The 26,163-nt window shown below is 52.8% G+C and overlaps 1 protein-coding gene across 6 annotated transcripts in view; it reads left to right on the top strand.

The window, feature by feature from the left end:
* Positions 1–398: 398 nt before the first annotated feature.
* Vav2 (vav guanine nucleotide exchange factor 2) overlaps positions 399–26,163 on the top strand; it is a 174,363-nt gene continuing 148,598 nt past the window's right edge. For 3 of the 6 annotated variants that reach the window (XM_041674465.1, XM_041674466.1, XM_041674464.1), the window contains exon 1: positions 400–1,143. In XM_041674465.1, the coding sequence (XP_041530399.1) occupies positions 940–1,143 (204 nt within the window). In that variant the 5' untranslated portion in view covers positions 400–939. Of the gene's footprint in view, positions 1,144–26,163 lie in introns of all 6 variants that reach the window. The other 3 variants (XM_041674463.1, XM_041674468.1, XM_041674470.1) reach the window with 3 other exon arrangements.

Genomic DNA, 26,163 nt, shown 5'->3' with positions numbered 1-26,163 from the left:
GACTTGAGCTCATTAACCAGATTGATGGGGCCATAGGGGCGTGATTGTGTAGCCCAGCTGGATGAGCGTTCCCTGGTCTGTCTTTGCAGAGGTCCATACAAGGGCGGCGCGCTACAGGGGTCACCTTTTAGTCTCTAACGAGGTACAGAAACCTCCTCACTCTGCAGGAGAGACTGCCGGCCTGGGTCCACGTGCACCTAACGGAAAGTCGCCAGCCCAGAGCCTGCGCTACAGCCCCGCCCTCCCCAACTTTCGCTGGCGGCCCCGGGACAGGAAGTGGGAGGGCGGGTTGGAGGCGGTGCTTGGGTCGCGTGGGAGGTGCCGGCGAGGATGCCAGTTCCGCCCCCGGCCCCGCCCGGCCGTGGCCGCGCCCCCTGCATCCCCAGCGCCCGGGAGCTGCTGAGCCTCAGAGTCCCAGCGCCCCGCGAGGATCGCAGAGCCCGCGGGCCGGGCGAACAAAGCGACGGCGGCGCCGGCAGTCCAGGCGCCGGACGCACGGAGCGAGCGACCCGCTGCGCCTTTGTCTCGGGCGGGGCAGGAGCGGTGGCCGGTGTGGGGCACCCCGAGCACAGAATGCGGCGCCCAGAGGGGCGGATCGAGGAGCGCTGCAGCAGCAGGAGGCGTGGAGCCCGGACCGGAGCCCAAGCGGACTTGTGTGTGTGAAGGGGGTACCCGGCGCGCTGCCCCGCGAACGCCTGGTGGCCGCACGTGGGCGGGAGCGACTGCCCGCTAGTAGCCCGAGGAGGAGGAGGAGGAAGAGGAGGGCCGCGCGGCCGCGCAGCGGGGACCCGGGGCGGCCTGCGCGAAGCCCCGCCCCGGCCGCCTAGCCCCGCGCGGGCGGGCGGGATGCCCCGCGGTCACCGCACTTTAGCCAGAGCGCTGCCCTGAGAGAGCTGGTCCAGCGGCCGCGGCGGCGAGCGCACGGGCGCCGCAGGCGCCATGGAGCAGTGGCGGCAATGCGGCCGCTGGCTCATCGACTGCAAGGTCCTGCCGCCCAACCACCGTGTCGTGTGGCCCTCGGCGGTGGTCTTCGACCTGGCGCAGGCGCTGCGCGACGGCGTCCTGCTGTGCCAGCTGCTGCACAACCTCTCCCCCGGCTCCATCGATCTGAAGGACATCAATTTCAGGCCGCAGATGTCCCAGGTGAGGGTCCGGGCGTGTGAGCTGCGGGGCAAACTGACTGGAGCGCCGAGGTGGCGGCCGCGAGAGGCCCTGGCGCCCTGGTCCGAGCGACTGGTTCAAGGGCCAGTGCAGAGGGGGGCTCGTCCCTGTCTCCGCTTCCCGCTCTAGCGAGCGGCGAAGGCGCGAAGTTGGCCAAAGTCTCCCAAGCCTAGGGCACGCCACTACCGCCACGGGGACCGTTAGTGTGCGCCGGCTCCCGGGTCTGCTCTGCCTCGTGGAGAATGACTCCAGTCTCGGCGTGGCGCCCAGCACTGCAGTCTCGCTCTAAGGCCCGGGTCCCCGAGTGTCCCTTCGAACCCGGTGAATGCCACGCTGGGGCCGCGTCCTCGGGCTGCGCGCCTAGCGGCCGGAGCCAATGGAGGACGAGCTGGAGCGGTGGCTGCGCTGGCCCAGGGCGCGGCGAAGGGGCCGGGCCGGGCGGGGTGCGCGGGCCGAAGGGAGCGGGAGGGCCGGGCGCCGCCCCCTCTCTGGACTGCGCCTCCTCCGGGACCCCAGCCCGGAGCGAATTGCCTCGGGGCCTTCCTGGAGGGCCTCTGGGAGGGAGTCCCCTTCGTCTCCTCACCGCCCCCCACTTCGGCCGTCGCTCTAGTGTGGCCTTTGTGGAGGCCGAGACACGCGTGTGGCCGCAGGGCAGGGCAGGGCAAGTCAGGAACACGTCCACTCCGCTGACTGGAGCTGCTTTTCTTGGCTCCTTGAAAGAAACTTGACCCAGAGTTAAGGAGATTCGAGGCATGTGGCCTGCCTTCCGGGGGTCCCGGATCCCCCGCCCGATCGCTCGTTAAAGGGATCCTGGCAGGCGGACGGAAGAGCAAGACAGCTCTGGTTCAGCCAGTGCTGTCCAGGTGCGACCCGCCCACTTCGCAACTCCAAGTGGACGCCGGGTATTCTCTACCCGGACTTCGGGAACCGCGGTGTCTGGGGGCGGGGTGGGAGTCTGTGAGAGTCACTGATCCCAATATTCTGGCGGGTTCCACCCCTCCCCCTTAAAGCCTCTGCCCTTTGGCTGTGCCTGCCTTTCCAAAGAGATGGGGCCAGCTATTTCCCGTTTGACAAAGGAGAGCCCCAGAAGGGAAAGAGAGGGGGTGGTTCTTCTACTATTAGTAATACCCCAGCAGCCCAGAGAGCCACGGACGGTTGCAGCTAGAGTCCCGAAAGGTCAGCGTGACAATGTGCCCAAATGGCACGCTCCAAGGGTGAGAGGTCTTTAAAGAGATCTCGATGTGTGTGTGTCGTTCCTCTACCTTCCACGTTATGACGGGGAGACTGCGGAGTTCTTAACCTCTTTCACGACTCGAGAAAGGAAAGGGAGGGGGCAACTCCTGCACACAGCTGGATCTTGACTCCCCTCTCCTCCTGCGCACAGCTGGATCTTGGGCTGACCCTGAACTGCTGGAGGCTAAGGCTGGCTTGCTTCTGACAGGTTCTGCACCGGTCTGTAGGGTCGAGCCTGACCGGGGGTGGGGGTGGGGTTAAGAGAGTGAGGCTGATTGGCAGGGAGATTGGGAGGGGCTGTGCCTGATTGGGGAGTGGCTGGTTCCTGTGATTTGGGCTGGATGGGATGAAGGGTGCTGGCTGGTGCAGGCCTCAGGGTACACAGTCCCTGTGTTGGAAATTTCTAGTCGACATCAATTGTTGGCGACTAGATACCAGCTCAGAGGGTTGGTCTTGTCTTCTCGCTTGTCATTTTGTGTAGGCTGGTCTGTCCCACGGTCTCCACATTGCAGGTGCTCTCTGAACCTTCACGGTATCTGGCCAAGTTTAGCTTCATGGCCCTGTGTGTATATTCATAAGGAAAGAAACAACAGTCGTTGCCAGGGCTGGCTGTACAGGGGCTGGGGCGAGACTTCTCTCTGGGTGCTTGCTCTTTGCTACAGGGAAGCTCACATTTCTGATATGCGGGGAAGAAGATGTTATCTCGGTTTGTGGTTGCTGGAGCACAGAAGGAATCACAGCTGCCCTTTCTGGGGCTGCCTTGGTCTAGACGCAATCTGTAGAGTGGTGTACCACCTCTGATTTGTAGATAATAGTGAAAGCTCAGAGAGGTCCACAGATGTGCCCAAGTCACCCAGATGGTACGTGACATAACTAACTAGCTTGTGTATGCATATCTTCCTAAAGAAAGGGTGATTTCAAGACTCCCCTCAGCTGACCTGCAGCCTCGCTGACTTCTCTGGGCTTTCTCTGGGACCTGTGGGCTCTCTGGGGTGATAGTAGGAGCATGCCTGGTTTCCCTGGACATCTGGATCCTCTATGGGGGAGTCAGCTGGGTCATTTGGCAAGGTCCGAGAGTGCATTTCCTTTCTCTCTGCTTGTCATGTCCAGATCATTGGTCTCTGATGTCCCCCATTCCTTGAAGGCCACATGGCTTCCTGGTAAATCTTCAAGACTCAGAGTTCCCATCTCACTTTGAGTTTATCTCAGCTGGACTGGTGGATCTAGGGGAGCATAATGGCTTTATTTATTTATTTTATTTTGAGACAGGGTCTGACCGTAACATGGACTGGTAGATTAGACTGACCTGGAACTCCCAGACACCTGCCTGCCTCTACCTCCCAAGTGCTGAGATGAAGGGAATATACCAGCACGCAGACCTGGCAATAGGCATTTATTAAGCATCTTTTGTGTGCCAGTGGTCCTGGAGAGACACTGCCTGCCTGCTTTGTTGTGAACTCTTGGGTGAACAGGATGTACTTTGTTTTACTCCAATGCCTGGAAGCCACTTTGGGCTTAATTAAGCTAATTAGGTATGGACACTAGTTATTGATCCCTGGAAGGGACCTAGTGGAGTCAAAGTGGCCACAGTGTGAGTTCCCCAGGGTGCCTGTGTCAACTGTGACAATCCACATGTTTACTCTGGGGAGGCCTCTTAAAGAGGGGCCTCTTTCACCTACCTCTGACATGTTTGTAGCACTCTGATGGCCTTCTCCCTTTAGGACATCGATGGTCTGTCTGCTGCAGGGACCCAGCATAGATCTCTGAATACCTTGGCTTACCTCCAAGGGACCTCCATGTCCTCCATGCTCCCCCCTTTCCCCTGACCCTCCCACCTGGTACTGTTTGTCTCTTCCCTGTGTTTTTCCTTTTGTGCCCATCACAAGTTTACTTACTCACCTCCTTCCAGCCTGGTTCTGGTTCTTTTTGTTTGTTTGTTTGAGACAGGGTTTCTCTGTGTAGCCATGGCTGTCCTGTAATTTGCTCTGTAGATCAGGTTGACCTAGAACTCAGAGATTTGCCTGCCTCTGCCTGCCAAGTGGGATTAAAAATATGTGCCACCACTGCCCAGCTCCAGCTTGGTTCTTTACCTCAGCTGGTTTAGGGGCCTCTTCCTCTTCCAGGAATCTTCCTTGACTGCCCTTTCCTGTCCTGAGCCTTGTTCTGGGCTAACTCTGCTCAGGTGCATGTCTCTAGTGTTGTACTTTCCACACTCTGTCTTCCCACGAAAACCCCTTGCCACCTGCTCACCTGGACTCAGGTCCTGGGGATTTAGATCATGAAGGGTGTTGCCACCGAGTGTGGTCTTGGGTCCTCAAGGATGTAATCCTCTCCAGGCAGGGCTGCATCCTTGCTGACTCCCTTCAGCCTGGCCTCCCGTGCAGAGCGACATTCTTCCCTTTTACTTTTCTTCAAGGAATAATTCCTCTGCCTGGCTCCATGTCACAGGGGTGGGAGGAGCAGGAGGGGAGCAGGCTGGCCGGTGTTCCCATGAAGTCTCGGCAAGCCAGGGCAGCCAGTGGGTATGGATGAAATGTTTTCTGATTGAGAAAGAAGCCGTTGGACAGATACCCAGTTCCTTGAGTGTATGAGTGGAGATTCTGTTGGAGAGGGTGAGACTCAAGACATAGGGGTTTGGGGAAGAAGAGAAGGGAAAGCTGATTCTCAAGGAAGCCAGGCAGACTAAAAAAGATTTATTCATGGTTTTGTGTGTGTGTGTGTGTGTGTGTGTGTGCAAGAGTACAGATGTCCTGGAGATCAAAAGAGAGTATTCAGTCCCTTGGAGCTGGAGTTACATACAGCCAATTTTGAGTTGCCTGATGATGTGGGTGCTGGGAACCAAACTCGGGTCCTCTGGAAAAACAGCAAGTGTGGCTTAACCAGTGAGCCATCTTTCCAGCCTCAAGCCTGGCACTTTTCCATTCTGAGAATGGCTCTGACTCCTGGCCATTGCGTAGTTCATACCACTTCCTTGTGGACCTCTGAGGGTACTCATGCCCCTAACGTCCAGTGCATTCCAACAAATGTGCATGCTGTCACTACAGCACAGCTGTCTGTATCAGAGGCAGTGACTACAGGCAAGCCACCCAGGTGTCCTTTTTAAGTCCTTTCTGGCAGAGGTGACCTGGGATCTTCAGCTTCATCTCTCTGCCCTAAGCCTCTTCCAGACCTTCTTTCATTGGTCTCTAGGCCAGGGTGTAGGCTCCCTGGATTTGGGTTTGCCTGATGCCTCAGGATTAGACTCAGGCTGTGTACCTGCTACACAGCAGGTGGCCCAAGGCTCACCCTTGCCTGTTGACTGGGGATGTTGGAGTTTAACTACTTGGTTATTGGGGAACCTAGGTTTTAAGGAGGGCTTTGAGAAGAGGTAAATATTGATTTCGCCTCTCCCTCCCCCTCTCCTCTCTCCCTCTCTCCTCTCCCCACTTCTTTCTGTCTTCCCACCCAGCATGGGTTATGTTTCCTGTTTTATTCTAATCTGCTACAACCATTATTTACCTCGGTGCTCACATTGTCTGAGGCGACAGTGGGAACTGGTCCAGGTTGGCGTCTGTATATCTCTGGCACACTCCCAGTCATTCTGGGAGCATCGCTGACTTGCTGGCACAAGATGTTCTAGGCTCATCTGCGTGTTCCTTTGTCCTAGCTCAGGAGTTGGCCTCTGCTTCAGTGGATGTAGTTCCTTGGTAGGCGAGGGGTCTACAGAGACCAAGATGAGGAAGGCTGTGCCTAGGACTCCTGGGTCTTCTTAAAGATTACCTGGGTAGATGCATGTGAAAGCACACATGTATATGTGTGTCTGTGCATGTCTGTGTATGCACGCATTCTGTGCGTATTTGTGTTCTATATATGTTAATGCTGCCAATGCTGAGTTCTATCTAGGTTTACTAGGACTGGAGAGATGGTTCTGTGGTTAAGAGCGCCTGAGTTGGAATTCCAGCACCTGTGTGGGATGGCTTACAAGGGCTTATTATTCCAGCTCCTGGGGATCCAACATCCTTTACTGGCCTCTGCAGGTAGCTGGATACATGAAAACGCACACACTGCACACACATACACACACACACACACACACACGCCATACACAAACACTGTCTCTCACATACACGTGATAAAAAGGTCTTTAGATGTATACATTCTTGGTGGTCATAACAAAAGTAACAAATGTTTAATAGTAATTTAAATCCCCTCTCCCCCAACTCTGCTCTTTTCTTTTGGAGACAGTCTCACTGTATGGTCCTGGCTGCCCTGGAACTCACGGTCTAGACCAGACTGGCCTCGAACTCACAGAGATCCATCTGCCTCTATCTCCTGAGTGCTGGATTTAAAGGCGTGCTCCACCACTCCTGGAACAAAGTTGTTTATTATTATTATTATTATGTGTGTATATGGCGTGCATGTGGGTAGGCATACCACTGTGTGTGTATGGAGACAACTTTGTGGAGGTGGTTCTCTCCTTCTACAGTTACCTGCTGTGTTCCAGGGATAGAGCTCAGGTCGCCAGGCTTGCGCAACAAGCGCCTTTACCCCCTTAGCCATCTTGCCTACTCTGTAACACTAATTTTAATGATATATTTTACTTAGGTTATGCAGTTTTCGCAGAACACCCCTGAGAGGGTGAAAGTCAAATCTTTTTGGGGTTGAGATGTATAGAACCCAGCTTCCTGCAGGGAAGGTGAGGGGCGTGGAGTGTCTGAAGGACTCCTTGGGGCACAGGTAGTGGGAACAAAGTGGGAGAAGTGATTCGGGGGTGCTAGTGTGTCTGCATGGCACTGTTTGTGATGCTCAGGGCGGCTGCAGTGTCTGGGTCTTGCTGAGAACTCAAGTGCAGGACTTCAGGCAACATCGCCCCTAGGCCTGGGTCTGATATCTGCCCAGCAGACCGTGCGAACATCAAGCAGCGTCTGCTGAAGGGCAGACACGCTCAGCACTGGCGTGAACTGTTTGTGTAGTGTTTGTCAATTAAAAAAAATAACCTGGCTTGCTTGCTATCCAGGGTGCTTGTGAGAGGCAGTTGAGGGCCAAGTTGGAGGCCTTTGTGAAGAAATGCCTGTCCCTGCTTTGCTCCCTGGGGACATAAGCTCAGTGAGCTGGGAATGGGGGGCGGGGAGCTGTCAGGCTGTGCCCTTACTTGTGAGGGACCTGACAAGGAAAGTGTTCCCTCCAACCCTAGTTCTCAGATGAGTTCTTTCTTGCTTTGGGGGTTGGGTAATCCAAGATGTCCCTACCCCGAAGGAAGCGCTTATCCTTTCAGAAGCCTTGGGGCCTCTGGGCAGTTGGCAATGTGATCTCTCTTTTGAAAAATTGTTGTTTGTTTTTTTACTTATGTGTGTGTGTATGCCCATGTGTACAGGTGCCTGTGGAGGCCAGAGTGGGTGTCTGATCTTCTGGAGTGGGCGTTGCAGCTGGCCTGTGTGAGAGCAAGTTCTCTTAACCACGGAGCTATTCCTCTAGCCCCCCTGATGCCTCTTTTGAAGACACTCATGAGAAAACCTTTGTCACCTGACCCGTTCCTTTTGTCTCTGTGTCCAGAAGATGTCTGTGGGTCCAGGAGCACAAACTCAGAACAGAGACAGTGCAGAGTGACGGGCTGGGTGGGTGGGTGGGGCTGGTGGCTGATGTACAGGACCTTGTGTTAAGCGGGTGCAGGTCATAATCTCCCCAGTTAGGCCCCCTCCCCTTACCTGGCTTCCCTCCCCACATTCCTTGAAAACATCTTTTTCTCCCACACCATAGCCTGGCCATCCATCTTTCTCCTGGAGCAGGGTAATCAGTGTTTTCTGTCAACTTAAATGGGAATATTTTAGACCTCATGGGCCAGGTAGCCTCTGTTGTACCCACCCCCCCAACTCTGCCCTTGTAGCAGGAAGCTGTAGCTGTTCCTGGTCTCTGAACTGAGAGCCAGGCTGTGCTCCGGTACAATATGTTTATGGAGTTAGAAGTTTGAATTTTATAAGGTATTCATTTCAGCCCTTAAAATATAACTTTTATTAGGAGCCGAGAATGTAGCTTGGTGGCGTTTGCCAGGCCCTGGGTTCCATCCCTAGCACCACAGTTCGTTCTCTCTCTCTCTCTCTCTCTCTCTCTCTCTCTCTTTCTTTCTCCCCTACCTTCCTTAGCTTGTAGGATGTACGCTGGCACAGGCCTGACATACCAGTTACTTGAAATGCTGAGGGAGGGGATCACAACTTTAAGGCTGTCTGGCTACTTACTGAGACTCTGTCTTAGAGAGTATAGGGGCTAAGAATATAGCTTAGTGATAGAGGACTTGTTTAACATATACAGAGCCCTAGGGTTTATCGCTACTGCAAGTCATGTAAGACCAAGGGTTGGGACTTGTAAGACCAGCATCCACCAGGCTTTTAATCCCAGCACTTGGGAGGCAGAGGCAGGAGGATACAGGGCAGTCAGGGATACACAGAGAAACTCTGTCTCAAAAAACCAAAATAAATTAAAAAAAAAATCAGCATCTATACATGGGGAACTGAGAGTCCCAGGGCCTGCTGACCTCTGCTTCAGGTCATTCCCTTCTGCCCTGGTTGGTTTCTTTCTCAACTTGACACAAGCTAGGGTCATCTGGGAAAAGGACTCTCAGTTGAGGAAATGCCTCAGTCAGATGGCCTGCAGGGAAGCCTGTAGTGTGTTTTTCTCTTGATTAATGACTGACATTGGATGGTCCAGGTCAGCCCTCTGTGGGCAGTGCCATCCCTGGGCGGTGGTCCCGGGGTGTTTAAGAAAGCAGGCTGAGCAAACCAAGGGGATCTACTCAGTGAGCTTTGCTTCAGTTCCTACCTTCAGGCTCCGGCCTTGGCTTCCACCGAGGATGGACTATAACCTGTAAGCCAAATAAACCCAAGTTGTTTTTTGGTCACGGTGTTTTGTTTATCTTAGCAGTAGAAACCTAAGACACACCTTCCCAGCAGTTCCCGGAGTCCAGCTGGTCCTTCAGCCCATTTGCACTTCCCTATCCTGAGGCTCACCTGGTGTCAGGTATCTCTCGGGCACCTGGTGCTTGAACTAAGCCTCTGGCTGCCTCCTGTGGCTTCCCACTTCCTGGTCAGGTACCAGATAGTCCCTCTCCAACCTTACCCTTTCTTTTTGTCCTGCTTTCATATCTCCCCAGGTCAGGTCAGAGGATTGGGGGGCGGGGACTGGAGAGGGGCCCGATGGGGCCCTTCACCCCACACCGGCTCCTCTCTGTCCTGCTCTTTGCTGCTGGTCTCCATACTTCATTTTGTGCCAAAAACCCTTGACAAGCTTGTCTAACAGGAAGTGCTGGACAAGAGCAAAATGCTGACCTGTTTTTTTCTTGTTTCCCTGATGACCTCGGTCCTCGAGGTCAGTTAGAGCCCTCAGTAAAGTGTCCTCGATGTGGAAGCCAGTCTGGTGAGGGTCCTTTGAACTCGGTTTCCTTACCTGAAATAGGATGGCAGCCCTCTCACCCCTAGACTCTCAGGAGGATATTGTGGGAGATGTATGCCAGGCAGCAGGCTTGGCTGCCTTATTTTATTGCTGCTTACTCCCGTGGTACCCAGATCTGTGCCGCATTGGACAGCTACCTTCCTTTCCCGCCTCCTTCCCTCCCCACCAGTGCCCAGCTGCAGGCCACCTGAGGAGGAGGCTCCTCTGGTCTTGTGTTCCTGGGTGAAGTCTGAGATGACCGAAAGGGCGTTCTGCTCTGTTTCTGTGGCTTCTTGGGCAGGAAGTTTTGGACTGGATGGGCAGGAGATGAACACACATCATTTCTGCTGTTAGTGTGTTTCAGAGTTGCACCAGCCCTCAGCCCAGAGTGGCTGGGTTGCAACTAGCCAGGGGGGATGGGAGAGGGCCTCCCGGAAGAGATGGTGCTTGAAAACGGGATGCTTTTTGTAGCTCACCCTGAGATAGGGGCTATCCAGAGAGGGGGCGTGGTGTAGACAGCAGCTTGGAGGCTCCTCCACCCTGTGCCTCTTCCTAGATCATGGGGTTCTCCATGAATCTATATCCCAGAGGTAGGCAAGACACGGGTGGGTGGGATGCTGGTGACCCAAGTGAGGCCATTGGTTGTGTCTATCCTCACTGCCTGGCAGGTGTGTTCCCCTGGCTGCAGGCAATAAGCTGAGCCTTGGAGAGATGGGCAGTTTGGAACATCACAGGACTGGCGGCCTGTCTCAGGGCCAGTTGGAGATTGGGTGTGGGGGAGACCAACCAGGGCAGGACCCCAGTAGCCTGGGGAAGTAGCATTTGAGGGTAGGCTCTTTTGCTTTGGCCAGCATGGGGGCTGTAGACTGGTGAGCGAGAGCTGTCAGCTCTGTCCTGTGAATTTATTTATTTATTTTTAAAACCATTGATTTGTTTTTAAACCATTTGTGTGCATCTGGTGCATGTGGAGGCCAGAAGAGGATGTGGAATTGAGGGCAGTTGTGGACTTCCATGTGGATGCTGGGAACTGGACCCAGGCCTTCTGAAGGGCAGTCAGTGCTCTTAACTGCTGAGCCATTTCTCTAGCCCTCCAGGGCGCATTCATTTCTTGACCACCCAGGCACTGAGCTGGGTGGCTCGGGTCTTTTTAATGGCTGAGGGAAGAAGAGGTGAGGGGTCAGCTGAGGTCCTACAGCTGTGTGGGGACCCACACTTCTCACCAGTTAGGTCAGGCCTCCTGCCTCTGAACTCCACTGTCTTCTGTCCTGACTCTGCTGGCGAGCCTGCAAGACTTTTGGCAAGGTCCTCAGGCTGGTGGGGGGGGTGGGATGCCAGAAAGTCAGTGACTGAATCCAAAGGTGGCCTCAGAGCTGGCTGACCTAGCAGCCTCTATCCTGGCTACATGGCTTTCTGGCCTATCCTTTACCTGTTTCCAGGTGGTGGGGAGGGGACTCACCTGGTCACTTACTCAACCCTATTTACCAAACATCTGCCATTGGGCATTGGGCTGCAGAGATACCTCTGTATGACGACCTGATGAATAGAGAAGGAAGCTGGCAGGAAGCTGGGGCTGGACCCTGCTACCCATACGGCCTTCAGGCTGGCCTCCTGGTCAGGTGATGGTGACCTCTTGCCTTCTTGTGTTTCTTGGGAAGTTCATGTGCCCAGATGTTTCAGCTTCGCCACACCAGCAAACAAGCAGGAGTTTAAGGGCGCGGCTGGGGCCTGCTGGGGAGTGTGGGCTCAGGGCAATGCACTTCACTGTCTTCACTGGGCTCCTGTCTGCCAGGAGTAGCTGTGACTCTTGCCTTTGTGTTTCTGCACACGGAAGTCTCCTGTGCACTCCTCCCGCCTGTCAACATCCTCTGTGGAGTATAGCCTTGCCACATCCGCTCCTTCTCCCAGGGCTGGGATCCTAGACCCCACCCACTCACACAGAGCTGACCTTATGCAGACTACTGGGGACCTACTGGCGGCTCCATTCTGGGCACTTGGGCAGGGTGTGGCTGCAGGCATGTCTCTAGGTGGATACCAGTGGAGCCCTGGACCCTCTTAGCCCAAGTCTGATTCCTGCCGTACCACTTCTTGCAGATAATATATCTTTTTGACTGTTGATTTTGAGCCTTGCTTCCTCATTCTCTGAGAGGGCTTTGTGAGAGCCACTGAATAGAGTTTGGCTGAGGACTGATTGAAGGTAGCAGAGGGAAGTCACAGCTGTGAGGACCATCCGGACCTGGGAGGAGGGCTTTGTAGATCGGGTACCCCTACATCCCTTGCAGACTTGGAGCTGAGATTCCTCCCACTCAGCTGCTAACAGACCCAACAGAACTGAGTCAACTCAGGGCCTCTTGCTTGGCCCTAGTCATCCCCTGCCAACCCCCTCCCCCCAGCAAGGCTGAGTTTACACTCTGCCTGTGATTCCCCCTTCCCTGAGCACCCAGGGGCCCCCTGACCGCATAGTATTCTGTAGTTGTCACTGTCTTGGCTTCTGGATCCAAAAGATAAACAAGAATAGCAAACTCTGCAGTGGCGAGGAGGCGACAGGTCCGTGCCGAGGCTTGCTTGACCCTGGGCCAGACCTGACTGAGATTTCCTGAAGCCTGCCAGCCGCGGATTCACAAGGACAGACCAGGCTACAAACAGTGTTCTGTGCTGTGTGTTTGCCACTCTTTATAGAGTTTGTGTAAGGATTAAAAGAATTTTTATAGGCCTGCTCCAGCTCTGGAGCCAACTCAAACCTGAAGCCGTTACTATCCCTCCTGGCTCCTTTTCCGCACCTTTGGTTGTAGGGGCAGTGCTGTCATGGGGTCCCCTGTCCCTCCACTTGCTAAGCCATGGCTTTTCCAGGACCACAGCACTTACCCCCACTCCCCGCTCCCCTTTGCCATCTGCTTAGGGTGTGGTGAGCTGCTTGCTCATCTTCTTTCATTAGCTGACCTCTCAAAACGTTGCTGTCGCCACCTTGGAGGGCATGTATTACCCATCAAGCCTTTCGGTGGCTGCATTGGGAGGGTTCTGAGGTAGGAGCTGGGAATGATCTTCCAGGATCAGAAGCCTGTACTCCTCAGGTACCCCAGTTGCCTTTCTGTTCCCTGTGCCTCCCCAGCCCTCCCTCCACTGGTCTCTGTTTTAAATGTGGTGTCTCTTACACTGCATTTGCAGGGAAGCTCTTTTGATTCTCATAGTTGTCTTACACTGGAGCACACAGGCAGGCACAGGTGGTGTGGCCTTTGGAGTGTGACTTAGGACTTCATTTGTTGGCTAATGAGAGGAGCTGTGTGGTGTTGAGTCACCTCTTGAGTCTCACTGCTATGAGACGCTTCATCTTAGCTGTCCCCTCTTGATTCCAGAGCCTTATTCCTGCTGGCACTGGCACCCTAGAGGTCTGAGGCTCCCATCCCATTGTTTCTTCTTCTTCTTCTTCTTCTTCTTCTTCTTCTTCTTCTTCTTCTTCTTCTTCTTCTTCTTCTTCCCCCCCTTCTTCTTCCCCTTCTTCTTCCCCTTCTTCTTCCCCTTCTTCCCCTCCTTCTTCCCCTCCTTCTTCCCCTCCTTCTTCCCCTCCTTCTTCCCCTCCTTCTTCCCCTCCTTCTTCCCCTCCTTCTTCCCCTCCTTCTTCCCCTCCTTCTTCCCCTCCTTCTTCCCCTCCTTCTTCCCCTCCTTCTTCCCCTTCCCCTTCTTCTTCTTCTTCTTCTTCTTCTTCTTCTTCTTCTTCTTCTTCTTCTTCTTCATTTTTTTATTGATATTTATTGAGCTCTACATTTTTCTCTGCTCCCCTCCCTGCCTTTTCCCTTCCCCCTTTAACCCTCCCCCAAGGTCCCCATGCTCTCAATTTACTCAGGAGATCTTGTCTTTTTCTACTTTCTACTTCCCATGTAGATTAGATCTATATAAGTCTCTCTTAGTGTCCGTATTGTTGTCTGAGTTTTCTGGGATTGTGGTTTGTAGGCTGGCTTTCTTTGCTTTATGTTTAAAAACCACCTATGAGTAAGTACATGTGATAATTTTCTTTCTGTGTCTGGGTTACCTCACTCAAAATAATGTTTTCTAGTTCCATCCATTTTTCTGCAAAATTCAAGCTGTTGTTATTTTTTTCTGCTGTGTAGGACTCCATTGTGTAAATGTACCACATTTTTTTTAAAATCCATTCTTTGATCCAGGGACATTTAGGTTGTTTCCAGGTTCTGGCTATGACAAACAAAGCTGCTATGAACATGGTTGAGCACATGTCCTTGTGGCACGATTGAGCATCCTTTGGATATATACCCAAAAGTGGTATTGCTGGGTCTTGAGGAAGGTTGTTTCCTAATTTTCTGAGAAATCGTCACACTGACATACAAAGGGGTTGTACCAGCTTGCATTCCCACAGCAACGCAGGAGTGTTCCCTTTTCCTCACAACCTCTCCAGCATAAGTTGTCATCAGTGTTTTTGATCTTGGCCATTCTTACAGGTGTAAGATGGAATCTCAGAGTTGTTTTGATTTGTATTTCTCTGATGACTAAGGATGTTGAACATTTCCTTAAGTGTCTTTCAGCCATTTTAGATTCCTCTGTTGAGAGTTCTCTGTTTAGGTTTGTACTCCATTTTTTTTTATTGGATTATGTGATCTTTTGGTGTCCAATTTCTTGAGTTCTTTATATATTTTAGAGATCAGACCTCTGTCTGATGTGGGGTTAGTGAAGATCTTTTCCCATTCTGTAGGCTGTTGTTTTGTCTCGTTGACCGTGTCCTTTGCTTTACAGAAGCTTTTCAGTTTTAGGAGATCCCATTTATTAATTGTTTCTCTCAGTGTCTGTGCTGCTGGGATTTTATTTAGGAAGTGGTTCCCTGTGCCAATGTGTTCAAGTGTACTTCCCACTTTCTCTTCTATAAGGTTCAGTGTGGCTGGCTTTATGTTGAGGTCTTTGATCCATTTGGACTTGAGTTTCGTGCATTGTAATAGATATGGGTCTATTTTCATTTTTCTACATGTTAATATCCAGTTATGCCAGCACCACTTGTTAAATATGCTTTCTTTTTTCCATTTGATATTTTTTGCTTCTTTATCAAATATCATGTTTCTTCTTCTTCTTCTTCTTCTTCTTCTTCTTCTTCTTCTTCTTCTTCTTCTTCTTCTCCTCACCCTTCCCCCCCGCCCCCCAACCCCATCTTGTTTTCTACCCTCAGTGGGATGCAGAGGTTTGTGGTCATATAAGATCATGGGTTCCCTGTCTCTCAACTGTGTAAGAGGGTAATCTGCCCAAGACCATTGGATCATATTCCCTGGTGTAAAGGCAGCTGGACAGGTATAGTCTAGCCACATGACATGTCCCCCTCACTGAGGTGTGTGTGTGTGTGTGTAAGGCTCTGGTTCCTTATGCCCATTCATCCCTGTCCTGAGACCCGCCTTTCCTTTGCCCAGGTTCTTCTCACTCCTTATCCTTCTTTCCATCCAGTCCTTAATGTATTCATTTGGCAGTTGGGAGAGGAGGAGCCACAGCTGCTTTGATGAAAGAAAACACTCCTTTATGGATCTGGGCTGTTGGTACCTCTTGGTGATATATTGCTCTACACAGGCTGACCCAGGGCACCCGTCTCCACCCTGAAATGTCCCTTCCCCTTTGCTTGTTTGCACCCCAGAGCACACAAGAAGCCTGTCTGAGGCAGGGCAGTCGTGGAGACTAGCAGACTGCTGTGCTTCCCCAGGCCTCAGTTCCCCCATTGATTCAGTTGCAGGGCAGCTTCCAGCTCCGGTAAGCTCACCTTTCCACCCTCTTCCCTCTGTTGTTTTATCTGTTTATTTGAGGCAGCCTTTTATAGCTGTGTGGCTGAGGATGACCTTGAACTCCTGATTCTTCCGCCTCTGCCTGCCAAGTGCTGGGATAACAGGATAACTCTTCTTGCCTTTCTCAAGCCTTCCACAAGCCTTCCTCGAGGTCTGAGCCCCTTCTCCCACTGAGGCTGCATTCCTGCCGAGCAGGTTGGGTGGGTGCCCCTGGGCAGCTGTCTGGGAATTCCATAGGATTCCCCTCTCAATCTCTAGAAGCCTGGAGACAGCTTCCCCTCAATGCTGTCTCTGTCATCCACCCTCAGCCTGCACCTGCTACATGCGCCCTCCCCCAGCTGTCTGTCTTCCCTTAGGAAGAGAGCAAGAGGCCCCTCTTCCCAACTCCTTCCTTCCAAGATCTGGGGCCAGACTCCACATAAACGATGAAGAAGGAAGGGTATCCCAGTGGGTGCAACTCTGGGGCCCTGTGCTTCCGACTGTGAAAAGGGATCATCTTGTCTCCCACTTGCCTCCTAGGGGGAGTAGGAAGAAGACTTGAATGGCGTGTGAAGTAGCTTGCCTTTGCCCAGAGCTGCTGTCTGGTGTGTGTAATTACTCTCGTGGTGAGCCGCCCTGCCCTGCCAATGACTCTTCAGCTCCTAGCCGGAGCTCCGTGCTCTGGTTGACAAGTCTCCTCTTCAGCTGCTCCTAGAGGTGGGGCACGTTCCTGTGGGAGCGAGGCAGCCGCTGCTCCAGCTGCAGCTGTCTGCCCCCCCACGCTTCCCCCCCCACTCCTCCCCCCCTGGGGGGGTCAAGCTCTGACAGTGACTGCTTTTAATAATGACGTGGCTCTTTGAGTGAATCTCAGTTTTTCCGAGATTAGTTTATGACGTAATGTCCTTGTACCCCACCCTGGAGCCCAGACCTGCCTTGGCATTTTTGGGAATGTGGCCGTTTGAGACTTACGGTGCAGATTTGGATGGTGGGACACGTGAGCTTCCGGTTTGTTTGTTTAGCAGGTGCTGAGAATGCATCGTAAGCAGAGGGTGGGGAGTGATAAACCTTGGCTGTGAGCTCCTCACCTCTGTTGTATGTTACGTGTGTGCACACATGTGCACACACACACAGACACACACACACACACAGACACACACACACAGACACACACACAGACACACACTAAGGCTTGGCTGCTTTGTGCCGTGGACTTTCCAGGAGTGAGGTTCCTGGGATGAGGGTAGGTGGGACTGAGTCATGGAGGACTCTGGGTTCTGGAGGTCAGTGTGATGTGCTGCTCCCAGACCCAGTGCCTGTCTGTATCTTATTAGGCTGGGAAGTGTAATTCATGCCCCCCTGGTTGTTTTGGGGTGTGTGTCTGCTCAGGGCTCTGCGAACCTCATTTTGCTCACCGAGCTGTCTGTCCTATTGATGCTAGCGGATGAGGATTTGTCCGTTCTGTTGGGGGATGCTGACTACCTCCCTGTTGAAAGCTAGGTTGCCCAGGTGGCAGACAGCCGTGGAGGAGGCCTCCTGATTGGGCTTCTGGGAATAGCTGGGGGCCGCGGCTCAGCCCATTTCTTCGTCCAGCTGAATGGTTCGTCTTTCCTCCTTCTCTCCCCCTGGTACTTGGCTCTACACGGTACCTGGTCCTCCTGAATGAATTGTGATCCTCCCAGGTAGCATGGAAAATGGCCATCGTTGGCAGGAGGCCAGCTGTCACAGCCACAGCTTGCTGTCCCCAGCAGAGAGTCTCTAGCCCTCAGTCTTCCTTGGCTTTGTCTTCTGGTTCTTGGCGTGTCAGCTGACCCCTGGGCCTCTTCCTCATAGGTGGGCAGCTAGGTAGACCATCCAGCTAGGATTGTGCGTCACGACTGAGGACACAGCCCAGGTGCTTGCCTCTGTCGAGTCCTTGGACCCAGCGAGATGCCTGCCGTACTGCCTGTCCAGGACAGTTCTGGAGATTTCCAAGATGGTTCTAATGAGTCACTGAGTGGTCGTAAGGTGGACCCAGCACAGCACGGGGTCTTCCCTGCCTCTTTGGGATACAGTTTGAAAAGCTTTGGAAACTGAGGCTGAGCTCTGAGAACCCGCTTGAGTTCACATCAGAATGTGGCACTGAAAACTGGCTCCATAACACACACTTAAAGGCTTAGTGCCCGCTCCGGGAGGGAGGCTCCTCTGCTTCCTAAGATGAGGGATTTGTATCCTTCGTTGCCATCCATAATTCATGTGTTGGAGCCCTCTCTCTCTCTTTTTTCCTCCCTCTCTCAACTCATGTGTATAATAACCCCCCCCCCCAAAAAAAAGGAACATAGAATGTCTACACATCACTCCCTCCCTTTTCATGCAAATAAACCTTGGGAGAAATTGGCCTGTCATCTCCTTGGGTGTATTTTGTGGTAATTTAGCTGCTAAACGAAACATCTGTTAGCCAGCCAGGCCCAGGGAGAACAGGGCTCTAGATTGCACAGATGAGCAGGGAAGTCATTTGTGTTTACTTTTACTGGGGAGTGGCTTGCAGGCAGTGGGGTTGGGGTGGGACTAACACCCAGAGGCCAGGGTGCAGGGTGGGGGTGGGGAAACTAAAACGTTTGCACTCAGCCCCTTGGGTCCCTGAGGACAAGGGCCCACTTCCTTTCTGCGGCTGGGTCAGAACTTGTGTTGGGCTATGTATGGTTGGGACTCTGGGAAGAAGCTGCCCCTGTCTCTGCAGCTTCATGTGAGTCTAAGGGACCCTTACACTCGGGTGGAGTTTTCTCCCATGGTGGTCCGAAGTACAAGGACCCTGAGCTCAGACTTGGCCCCACTGTGGACCTCGGCTTGTGTGCTTGTGCCCAAGGTTCCTACCTACCCCAGTGTCTATAGAAGGGGGACTGCTGTGGGACTAGGTAAGGCTCCCTCCCCAGTCTCAGGCCCTTGTGGATCACAGCCTGTGGCGCCCAGTAAGCACTCTGATTGGTTGCTTCCCATCCCCAGCTCTGGAAACTGCCTTCTTATATAATGTTTTGTCCAGGGGAGGGGTTGACAGTGAGTGCCTTGCTGTATGATATAATTGGGGCATCATACTTGTCTCTGTTGGGCACAGGTGGACCCTTAATGCCAATTTGAGGTGAGTGAGAACTCGTTTTCCGTTTGAGGGTTCTGTAGGTTCTGGGGACAGACTGAGGAAACACAGGCATGACTTCTCAAGTGGATAGTGGGGAGGAGGCTCAGGGCTGTAGGGGCTGTGGTTGCTGAGGCCAGGGGTGCAGACCACCCTGTATTTAGGGGAGATGACAGGAACTCCAAGCTACTGCCTTGAAGGATTCATGGCAGTGAGTAGGTGGTCATGTGGGTGCCTTCATCCTTGGGAGGGTCATGAGAAGGTAAGAATGTGTTCATATTTGGTTCTCGAAAGTTCTGCTGGAGGTTGGTCAGTTCGGTATGAGACAGCGTTGGGTCTATCTATGATGGATGGGCAGTGGATGTAAGCTGGGGAAAGAGAGGAACAGGCTATGAAGGAGTTTGTAAGAGGTGGATGAAGAAGAAGTCCCTGGTGTGGGGCTTGGGCAATGCCATGAATGCTAGGCTGGGTTCTGTCCTTAGGGTCAAGTGGCTGGTTGAGGGGACAGGGAAGGCCATGGTCTCCAGGGGCTGTTCTGAGCTTTTGGAGGGTGTGTGTGTGTGTGTGTGTGTGTGTGTGTGTGCGCGCGCATGCATTCATGCATACTTTTCTGTATGCAGAGGCCAATGGACAATAGTGTCTTCTTCAATCGTGTTCCACCTTATTTCACTTAACGGATGGCGTCACAGAGACAGACAAATATCCATCTTGGGTTTTTTTTTTTGTTGTTGTTGTTACAGGCTGCCTTGGCCTAGTAACAATAGCTCATTGGGTGCAGGTGTCTATAGACTTGAGTTCTATTCCTGGGACCCATACATGGTGCAAGGAGAGAACCAATTCCTATAAGCTGTCATCTGACTTCTGTCCATGAACCATAGCTCACATATATAAGCGTACATACACACTCAATAAATACAAAAATAAAATTGGGGAAAAAAACCCACGGCCTCTTACCTCACCTGGGATCCTCCTATCTCTGATTCCCTACTTTAATTTATATAAAATCAATCAACCAACCTATCCATCTATCATCTTTCTATCTATTCTCTCTCTCTCTTTCTCTCTCTCTTTTTAGATGGTCTTACTATTTAGCTCTGGCTGGCTTGGAACTTAGTATATAGACAGGAATAGCCCTAAATTCACAGAGATACGCCTGCCTCTGCCTCTTCAGTGCTGGGATTAAAGTAATGAGCTACCCACCCTGGGCCATTAGAAATTACTTTGATGTGTGAATGTGTGTGGATCCATGTGCATGTGTGTGCCTGGGTGTGCTTGTGGAGGCCAGAGGAGGCCATTAGGTGTCCAGTTCCATCACTCTCTGCCTACTGCTTTGAGACAGGGGCTCTCGATGAACCTGGAGCTAGGCTGGTAACTAGTGAGTCCAATTGATTCTCCCATTTCCGTTCCCTCCCGTGCTGGGGGGGGGTGGTCAAGACCACATCTTGCTTTAATGGTGCTGGAGAATGAACTCAGGTCTTCATGCTCGTGCAGCAAGTGCTTTACCCCCTGAGCCAACTCTTCCCTACTCTTCAATGTTGGTGTTGGGGATCAAACTCGGTTCCTCATGCTTTTACGGCAAGCATTTCAGTGACTGAGCTGTTTCCCGTTTCTTTATTGACCTTTGTGTGTGTGTGTGTGTGTGTGTGTTGTTGTTGTACAAAGCAATGGATTTTCAGTCTGGCATTTGTGTACATGCACGGCTTTGCTTTTATCTTTCTTCCCTTGGTAGGGCCGTGTTTACTGGACTCAAGAGCTAGCGGTGTAGCTGGGCATAGGGGCACATGCCTTTAATGCCACCCAGTACCAGAGAGGCAGAGGCAGGCAGTTCTCTTGAGTTCCAGGACAGCTTGGTCTACAGAGCAAATTCCAGGAAAGCCAGGGTTACACAGAGAAACCCTGTCTCAAAAAACAAACAGAAACTAAAACCAAACCAAAGCAAACAAAAGATGGTGGCATGATGCTAGCTCAGTTGGTGTGTGTGTGTGTGTGTGTGTGTGTGTGTGTGCGCGCGCGCGCGCACGCATTCAGGCATAGTAACCACTTGCAGAGCCAAGGAGCTGGCTGTCAGTGGTGGGACTCATCTCTGGATTCTTCCATCCGTTTGAACTAACAGTTTTGCATCCAGGTTGCAGTTCAGTCAGGTCATAGCAGGTGTGAACTACCGCTGCCTGTAGGTGCAAGCTGTCGCTCTCTGTAGGTATAAAATGGGCCTTCGGCTCCAGTTCCCAGGTGAAGGGCTCCTCCCCTGCGTGTTGGTTCATTGATAGTGACAAGGTGGCACTTTGCAGAGCCCAGCCAAGCAGACTGAAAACTCAGAATAGCTTATCTGTTGTTTTTAAAGTGAGTGTTGATTATGAACGGAGTGGTTTTTCTTAAAAAGGACATTGCCTTAAATTGATTTTCGGGGCCTCTTTTATTGCTATTGATCCAGCAAAGCTTCAGTCGGGAAACAAGCTCACAGTGGCTCTGCTGAGACTCACTTGATAGCCTCATTGATGTCACAGGGAGAAGCATTTGCTAAGACTGGGGTGACCATACCTGGTCATGAGCCCAGAACTGGCCACATGGGCTGAGCCTGTCCTGCTGCGGTGGACCTGGAGCCAGCCTGGACTGAAGGATAGCATACGTGTTGTTATCCAACACTGAGTGTCAGGAGTAAAGACTGAAGGGGGCCCAGCCATCTCCTTCCATATCTGGAGCCCAGGCTGTGTAGTAGAGAAGTCTCTGGTTAGAGGTGATAGGCGCCTGTCCTGTGTGTCTCCAATCTCCAGGTGGTGTGAATGCTACCTTCTCCAGGGCATTGGTGATCCCAGGGATATGGGACAATGTGAGCCAAGGGCTTATCTTCTAGGCCCTCTACCAGCAGGGACCATGAGTGTTTATTACATGCCCTTAGTGAGCCTGAGCCTGGGACAGGGCTGCGATGGCTGTGTCCGCCCGAGTATCCCTTGCCCTCTTGGTCACTGAATCTCCCTCCCTCCACCCTGCTGCTTGTAGCCTGGGTCACCTAGGCTGCTGATTGCTGAGATTCAGGCTCCCCGATGAACATCAGTGATTTTCTCTCTTTTTCTCCTTCTCCTCCTCCTTTTTATTATTATTATCTCCCCCGCTTTGGTTTTTCGAGACAGGGTTTCTTTTGTATAGCCTTAGCAGTCCTGGGACTAGCTCCATAGACCAGGCTGGCCTCGAACTCATGAGATCTGCCTGTCTTTGCTCCCAAGTGCTGGGATTAAAGGCGTGTGCCACCACTGCCTTTTTTTATAGATCCTCTTGTTGCTGGGTCTCAGGGAGGAGTCACCCTTCCCTGACTTCACCCTTTGTTTCCCACCAGGTCTAGTGGAGTCCCCGGACACGTAGGGTGTACTGTCGTCATTTATGACCCCGAGTCTTGCCCCTCACCTTGGCCACCTTCTTTGTACTCTATGAAATGTCTTGGCTCCATGACAGCTGCTGACTGCTTGTTAGTCCCACATTGTCCCTATTGCTAGAGGTAATCAGGGCAAAATATGAGTGATCAGTAAAGCGATGCATGATAGCATTTGTTTTGGACCAAAGTGGATGAATCAAATCTCAGATCTCTCGACAAGGTTGGAGGGAAAAGAAGGCTTCATAAAAATATAAAGGAAAGAAAATCAGCCAGGAAAGAATGGTAAGAAACTGTTGAATGAGGGCATGAAGAGCGGTGGGAGGAGCGGTGGGAGGAGCGGTGGGAAACTGAAGGGTTACATTTGGTAACATTGAGTAAAATGAAAAGGAAGGTTGAAACAAACAAAACACTCAACTAGGATCTCTTGAAAGCCATCCACGGAATGAGAAGAATGGGTTGAGCTGATGGTGATGGGTTTTCGTCTCAGTTGCTTATCTAGGGGGCAGAGTTAGCGTTTGGAGGTCAGAGCCTCCGTGCTCCAGCTTTGCAGCTGCTTTGCTGCCCTGTGGAGCGGGAGGAGCCAGTGTGGAGCCCCAGGGCAATGTGGAGCTCCCAGTCTGCTTGTTCAAGCTCTGTCTGCCCTTGTGGAGGACTGAGGCCTTTGCAGTCAGGGGTGTTTATGAGGGCTTGAGGGGGTGACTGTGGTGAGCTGTTGACCCTTGCCTTTATCCTTGAGATGTTTTCTGGTTTTTCCAGACAGGGTTTCCCTGTGAAGCTTTGGAGCCTGTCCTGGAATTTGCTCTGTAGACCAGGCTGGCCTCAACTCATGGGAATCCACTCGCCTCTGCCTCCCAAGTGCTGGGATTAAAGGCATGCACCACCATTGCCCTGTGGGATGTGACTATTGAGAGTTCATTCAGTAGGGCTCGGTGATGGCTGAGGGGCACCGACTGATGCCTGTTGAGGAGAGGATGTCCCCAGAGCTGGGTTGGGAGAGACAATGCTGATCTTGGTGTGGATCTTCACGGGAGTGGAAATCAACGTGTTTTTGGGCAGGTGGGGTTCACAGGATGGGGACAGGTACCTGGTACTTCTGAGGACAGCAGTACTGCAGGGGACAGCTCACACTGGGCCAAGTCTGGATAGTGCCTAGTATATCTGCAAAAATTGGTCCTGGTTTAAGGGTACCTTTGAGGTTCCAGGATTTAAGATGTGAATGTCGATTTTTTTTTTCTGGTCTGTCTTGTCTCCCTGACACAATGTTCTCTTTTCTTTGTCTGGACGTGTTGTGTTGTCAGAGCTGCTCAAGAACATGGGTAGCAAGAGAGGAACAGCTTGGGATCCTTGGGCGGGGTGGGGGGATGGGAGGGGTAGGAGGGTGGGGGGGGATGGAGAGGGCAGGATTTGGGTAGAAGCAGAGGTGGAGCAGGAATATGGATAGAGCCTGGGTGGCCTCGAAGGCGAGCTGGGTCTGGATCCATGCCCCCGCAGCTGCTGCCTGGTATGGCAGGAGTTTGAGTGTCTCTCCCTGGTGACAGCAGTGGCAGGCTCCCCCTGTGCTCTTGATCAGGACCTCTGTCCTCTCAGAGAATGATCTGCTGCTTGCTGCTGTTGGGTTTCTGTTCTCCTGCTACCCCGGTTGCCCTGGGGATGGGGGCTGTGAGCATGCTCCGCTTCTCAGCACCTCTGAGTCGCTCTGCTGCTCTCTCACTTCCCTTGGTTGCTCCATCCCCGGCCCCCAAAATAACACCTGGGATGGGGCAGGGTAGGGTGGGGTTGCCATTCTCTCTGAAGGCAGACCAAGAGATTTTTTTTCATGCATGCCACAAAGTGGGACATGATGCAAATTTGATGGCCAAGTCAGTGAAGGGTGAGTGGACTGGGGAAAGTGGTGAGGAGCTGGGCCTGCTGTCCTGTGGGCTTAGCCAGAGGGTAAGATAATGGTAGCCCTGGAATGTGGCCAGGGAAGGACATCCCGGATGAGGGTCATAGTACAGGGTCCTCAGAGCTGTGCATGGTGTTTAAGGTAAAGGGGGGAGGGGTGCTTGGCGTTCTCTGTTTCTTGCTCTGCCTAAGGATGAGTTTTCTAGGGACCTGGAATTTGGACTCTTTGGCCCAGACATGGGTATTCCTTTGCTGGAAGGAACCCCCTCTCCTATGTGATGATGCATACCTTTAATGAGCCCAGCTGTCACCCTCCTGCACTTGACTGGAGGTGAGGCTGTGTAAACAGTCTGGGTGTCCACATGTAGGGAGACTGGAGGAAGAATGTTGGGCCCAGGCCAGGGCAACTACACCCACCTCCACGGTGAGCTAGGGGCACTGAGGTGCCAGTGAGGAGCTTCTGGACCCAACATCCGGTCACTTCTTGTGTCACCCCCAGCTCCAGGCTGGGCAAAGCACTGCAGCAGCTGGGGAGAGCGCCTCTGTGGTTCATGGCATTGTGGGACAAAGATGGCAAGTTCCTTGGAGTCCCTTCTCTCTCTTTGTCTAGGAGAGGTTGTTAATATATTGAGAGAAAAAGTAAAAACCCATCTTACCCAGGCTCCTCCCTTCCCCTTTCACAGGTGACAGGACCTGGGACCCTTCCTTAGCATACGCAACAGCCCAAAGTGCAAACCTGGGCTGCTGTGTCCCTGCTTTACCAAGGTGGCAGTGGCTATCCTAGCTCAGAACATGCGAGCAAGAACAGGAGGATGAGAAACCAGAATTCTTGGATGCCTTGACAGGAACTCTGGTTGACTGTGGGACCCAGGGTGCCCAGGGCAGATGGGAGGCTACTGTTAGTACTTCCTGCCCTTCTCATGACCTTGAGCAGATGGGGCCAGTACTGAAATACCAGCTTGGCCCAGCTTTCTTACCCTGCCCTCTGGGCCTGGGTGGCCCCTCACATGCTGGGCTTCTTTGTACTGGGGCCTGCGGGTCAGTCTGCAGCTGTGAACATTTCTGACCTTGGCTGGCCCACCTGTTTCCCTGGCATCAGTGGAACCCTGTCCCCTCTCCACTGCTTGGGTGCAGGGGCGCTGAGGGGCCTGGAGCTAGTGGGACTGGAATTTCTGGAAAGTCAAGTGTTTCGCTGACTGTCAGGGGTTCACGGGCCTCTGAGAAAGGGAACCTTGGAGGCTGGCCTTGCTCCAGGGATCCCCTCCTCCCACTTCCAGCCCTGAGAAGAGCTATGGTCTAAGAGCGAAGGAAGGAGCCATACCTGCTTGTGGGGAAAACCAGATACAAAAGAAGAAGCCACGAACTCATTTTGGCCTGAGTCTAAGTTCCTGAAAGATTAGGGGAATTCCTCAGGCTGGTGGGGGTGGCAGTGTGGAGCTGTGCCCTTGTTCTCTCGCTGAAGACAGAAGAGTAGAGAGCCTGTCCATTGACCTGGGAGACTCAGGGATCTGGAGAACTGAGGACGGAGGTCAGAGCAGCCCCCTGAGGAAGGATGGGTAGTGTGAGGGGACCAGGAAGGTCACTGAGGGCCTGCTTTAGAGAACTGGGGAAAGACCATCTCTAAGTTCTGAGGAAGTCTTCCTGACTCCCTCGAGCTTTTGCCCTGCCCCTCCCCAACTCAGAGAATGATAGAGCTACTCTGTAGGGGTAACTAAGGCTCTTAGAGGGCCAGGGACTTGCCCAGGGCCCCCTGAGAAGCCGTGCTCAGCAGAGTTCTGTCCTGTGCCCTCTGCCTCTGCCATCTGGCCCTAATCTTGAGAGTGAAACCAGGCAGGAGAGGTGTAGATGAGGGTAGTGCTACTTCTAGCTGAGAATTCCCAGGGTGCATTTCACCAAGACAGGGTACAGAGGTCTGGAGCAGTGGTCGCCACTGCTGACCGAACTCTGAGCTCCCAACTGTGTGGAAGTTTTCCCCCCACATAACAGAGCCAGGAGACTTCAGAAGCAAAGTCTTTGGTGGACCCTGTAAGCTGGCAGAGTTGATAGTGACTCTCTGGGGCCTCAGCGAGAGACTGATCAGAAGCCTAGAAGCCCGAGGAATCAATTCAGAAAGCTTCTGGGATGCCCGTAGCTGGCATCATCCCGCTGAGCAGGATTCAGGTGGCGTCTTCTCTGCTCAGGTCCCCAGGGCGACCGTCTGTTGGGGCAGCAGAAGGGAAGGACATCCGTCTTTCTTTTTCCTAGCCCTGTTAAGCTTGTGTTTACTGTAC

This window comes from Microtus oregoni, unplaced genomic scaffold (genome assembly GCF_018167655.1).
Source record: "Microtus oregoni isolate MIOR12 unplaced genomic scaffold, Mior012 000025F_ref0000491, whole genome shotgun sequence".
Taxonomy (NCBI): Eukaryota; Metazoa; Chordata; class Mammalia; order Rodentia; family Cricetidae; genus Microtus; species Microtus oregoni.
Note: the sequence above shows the minus strand (reverse complement) of the source record. Positions and strands in the feature narration are given on the sequence as shown.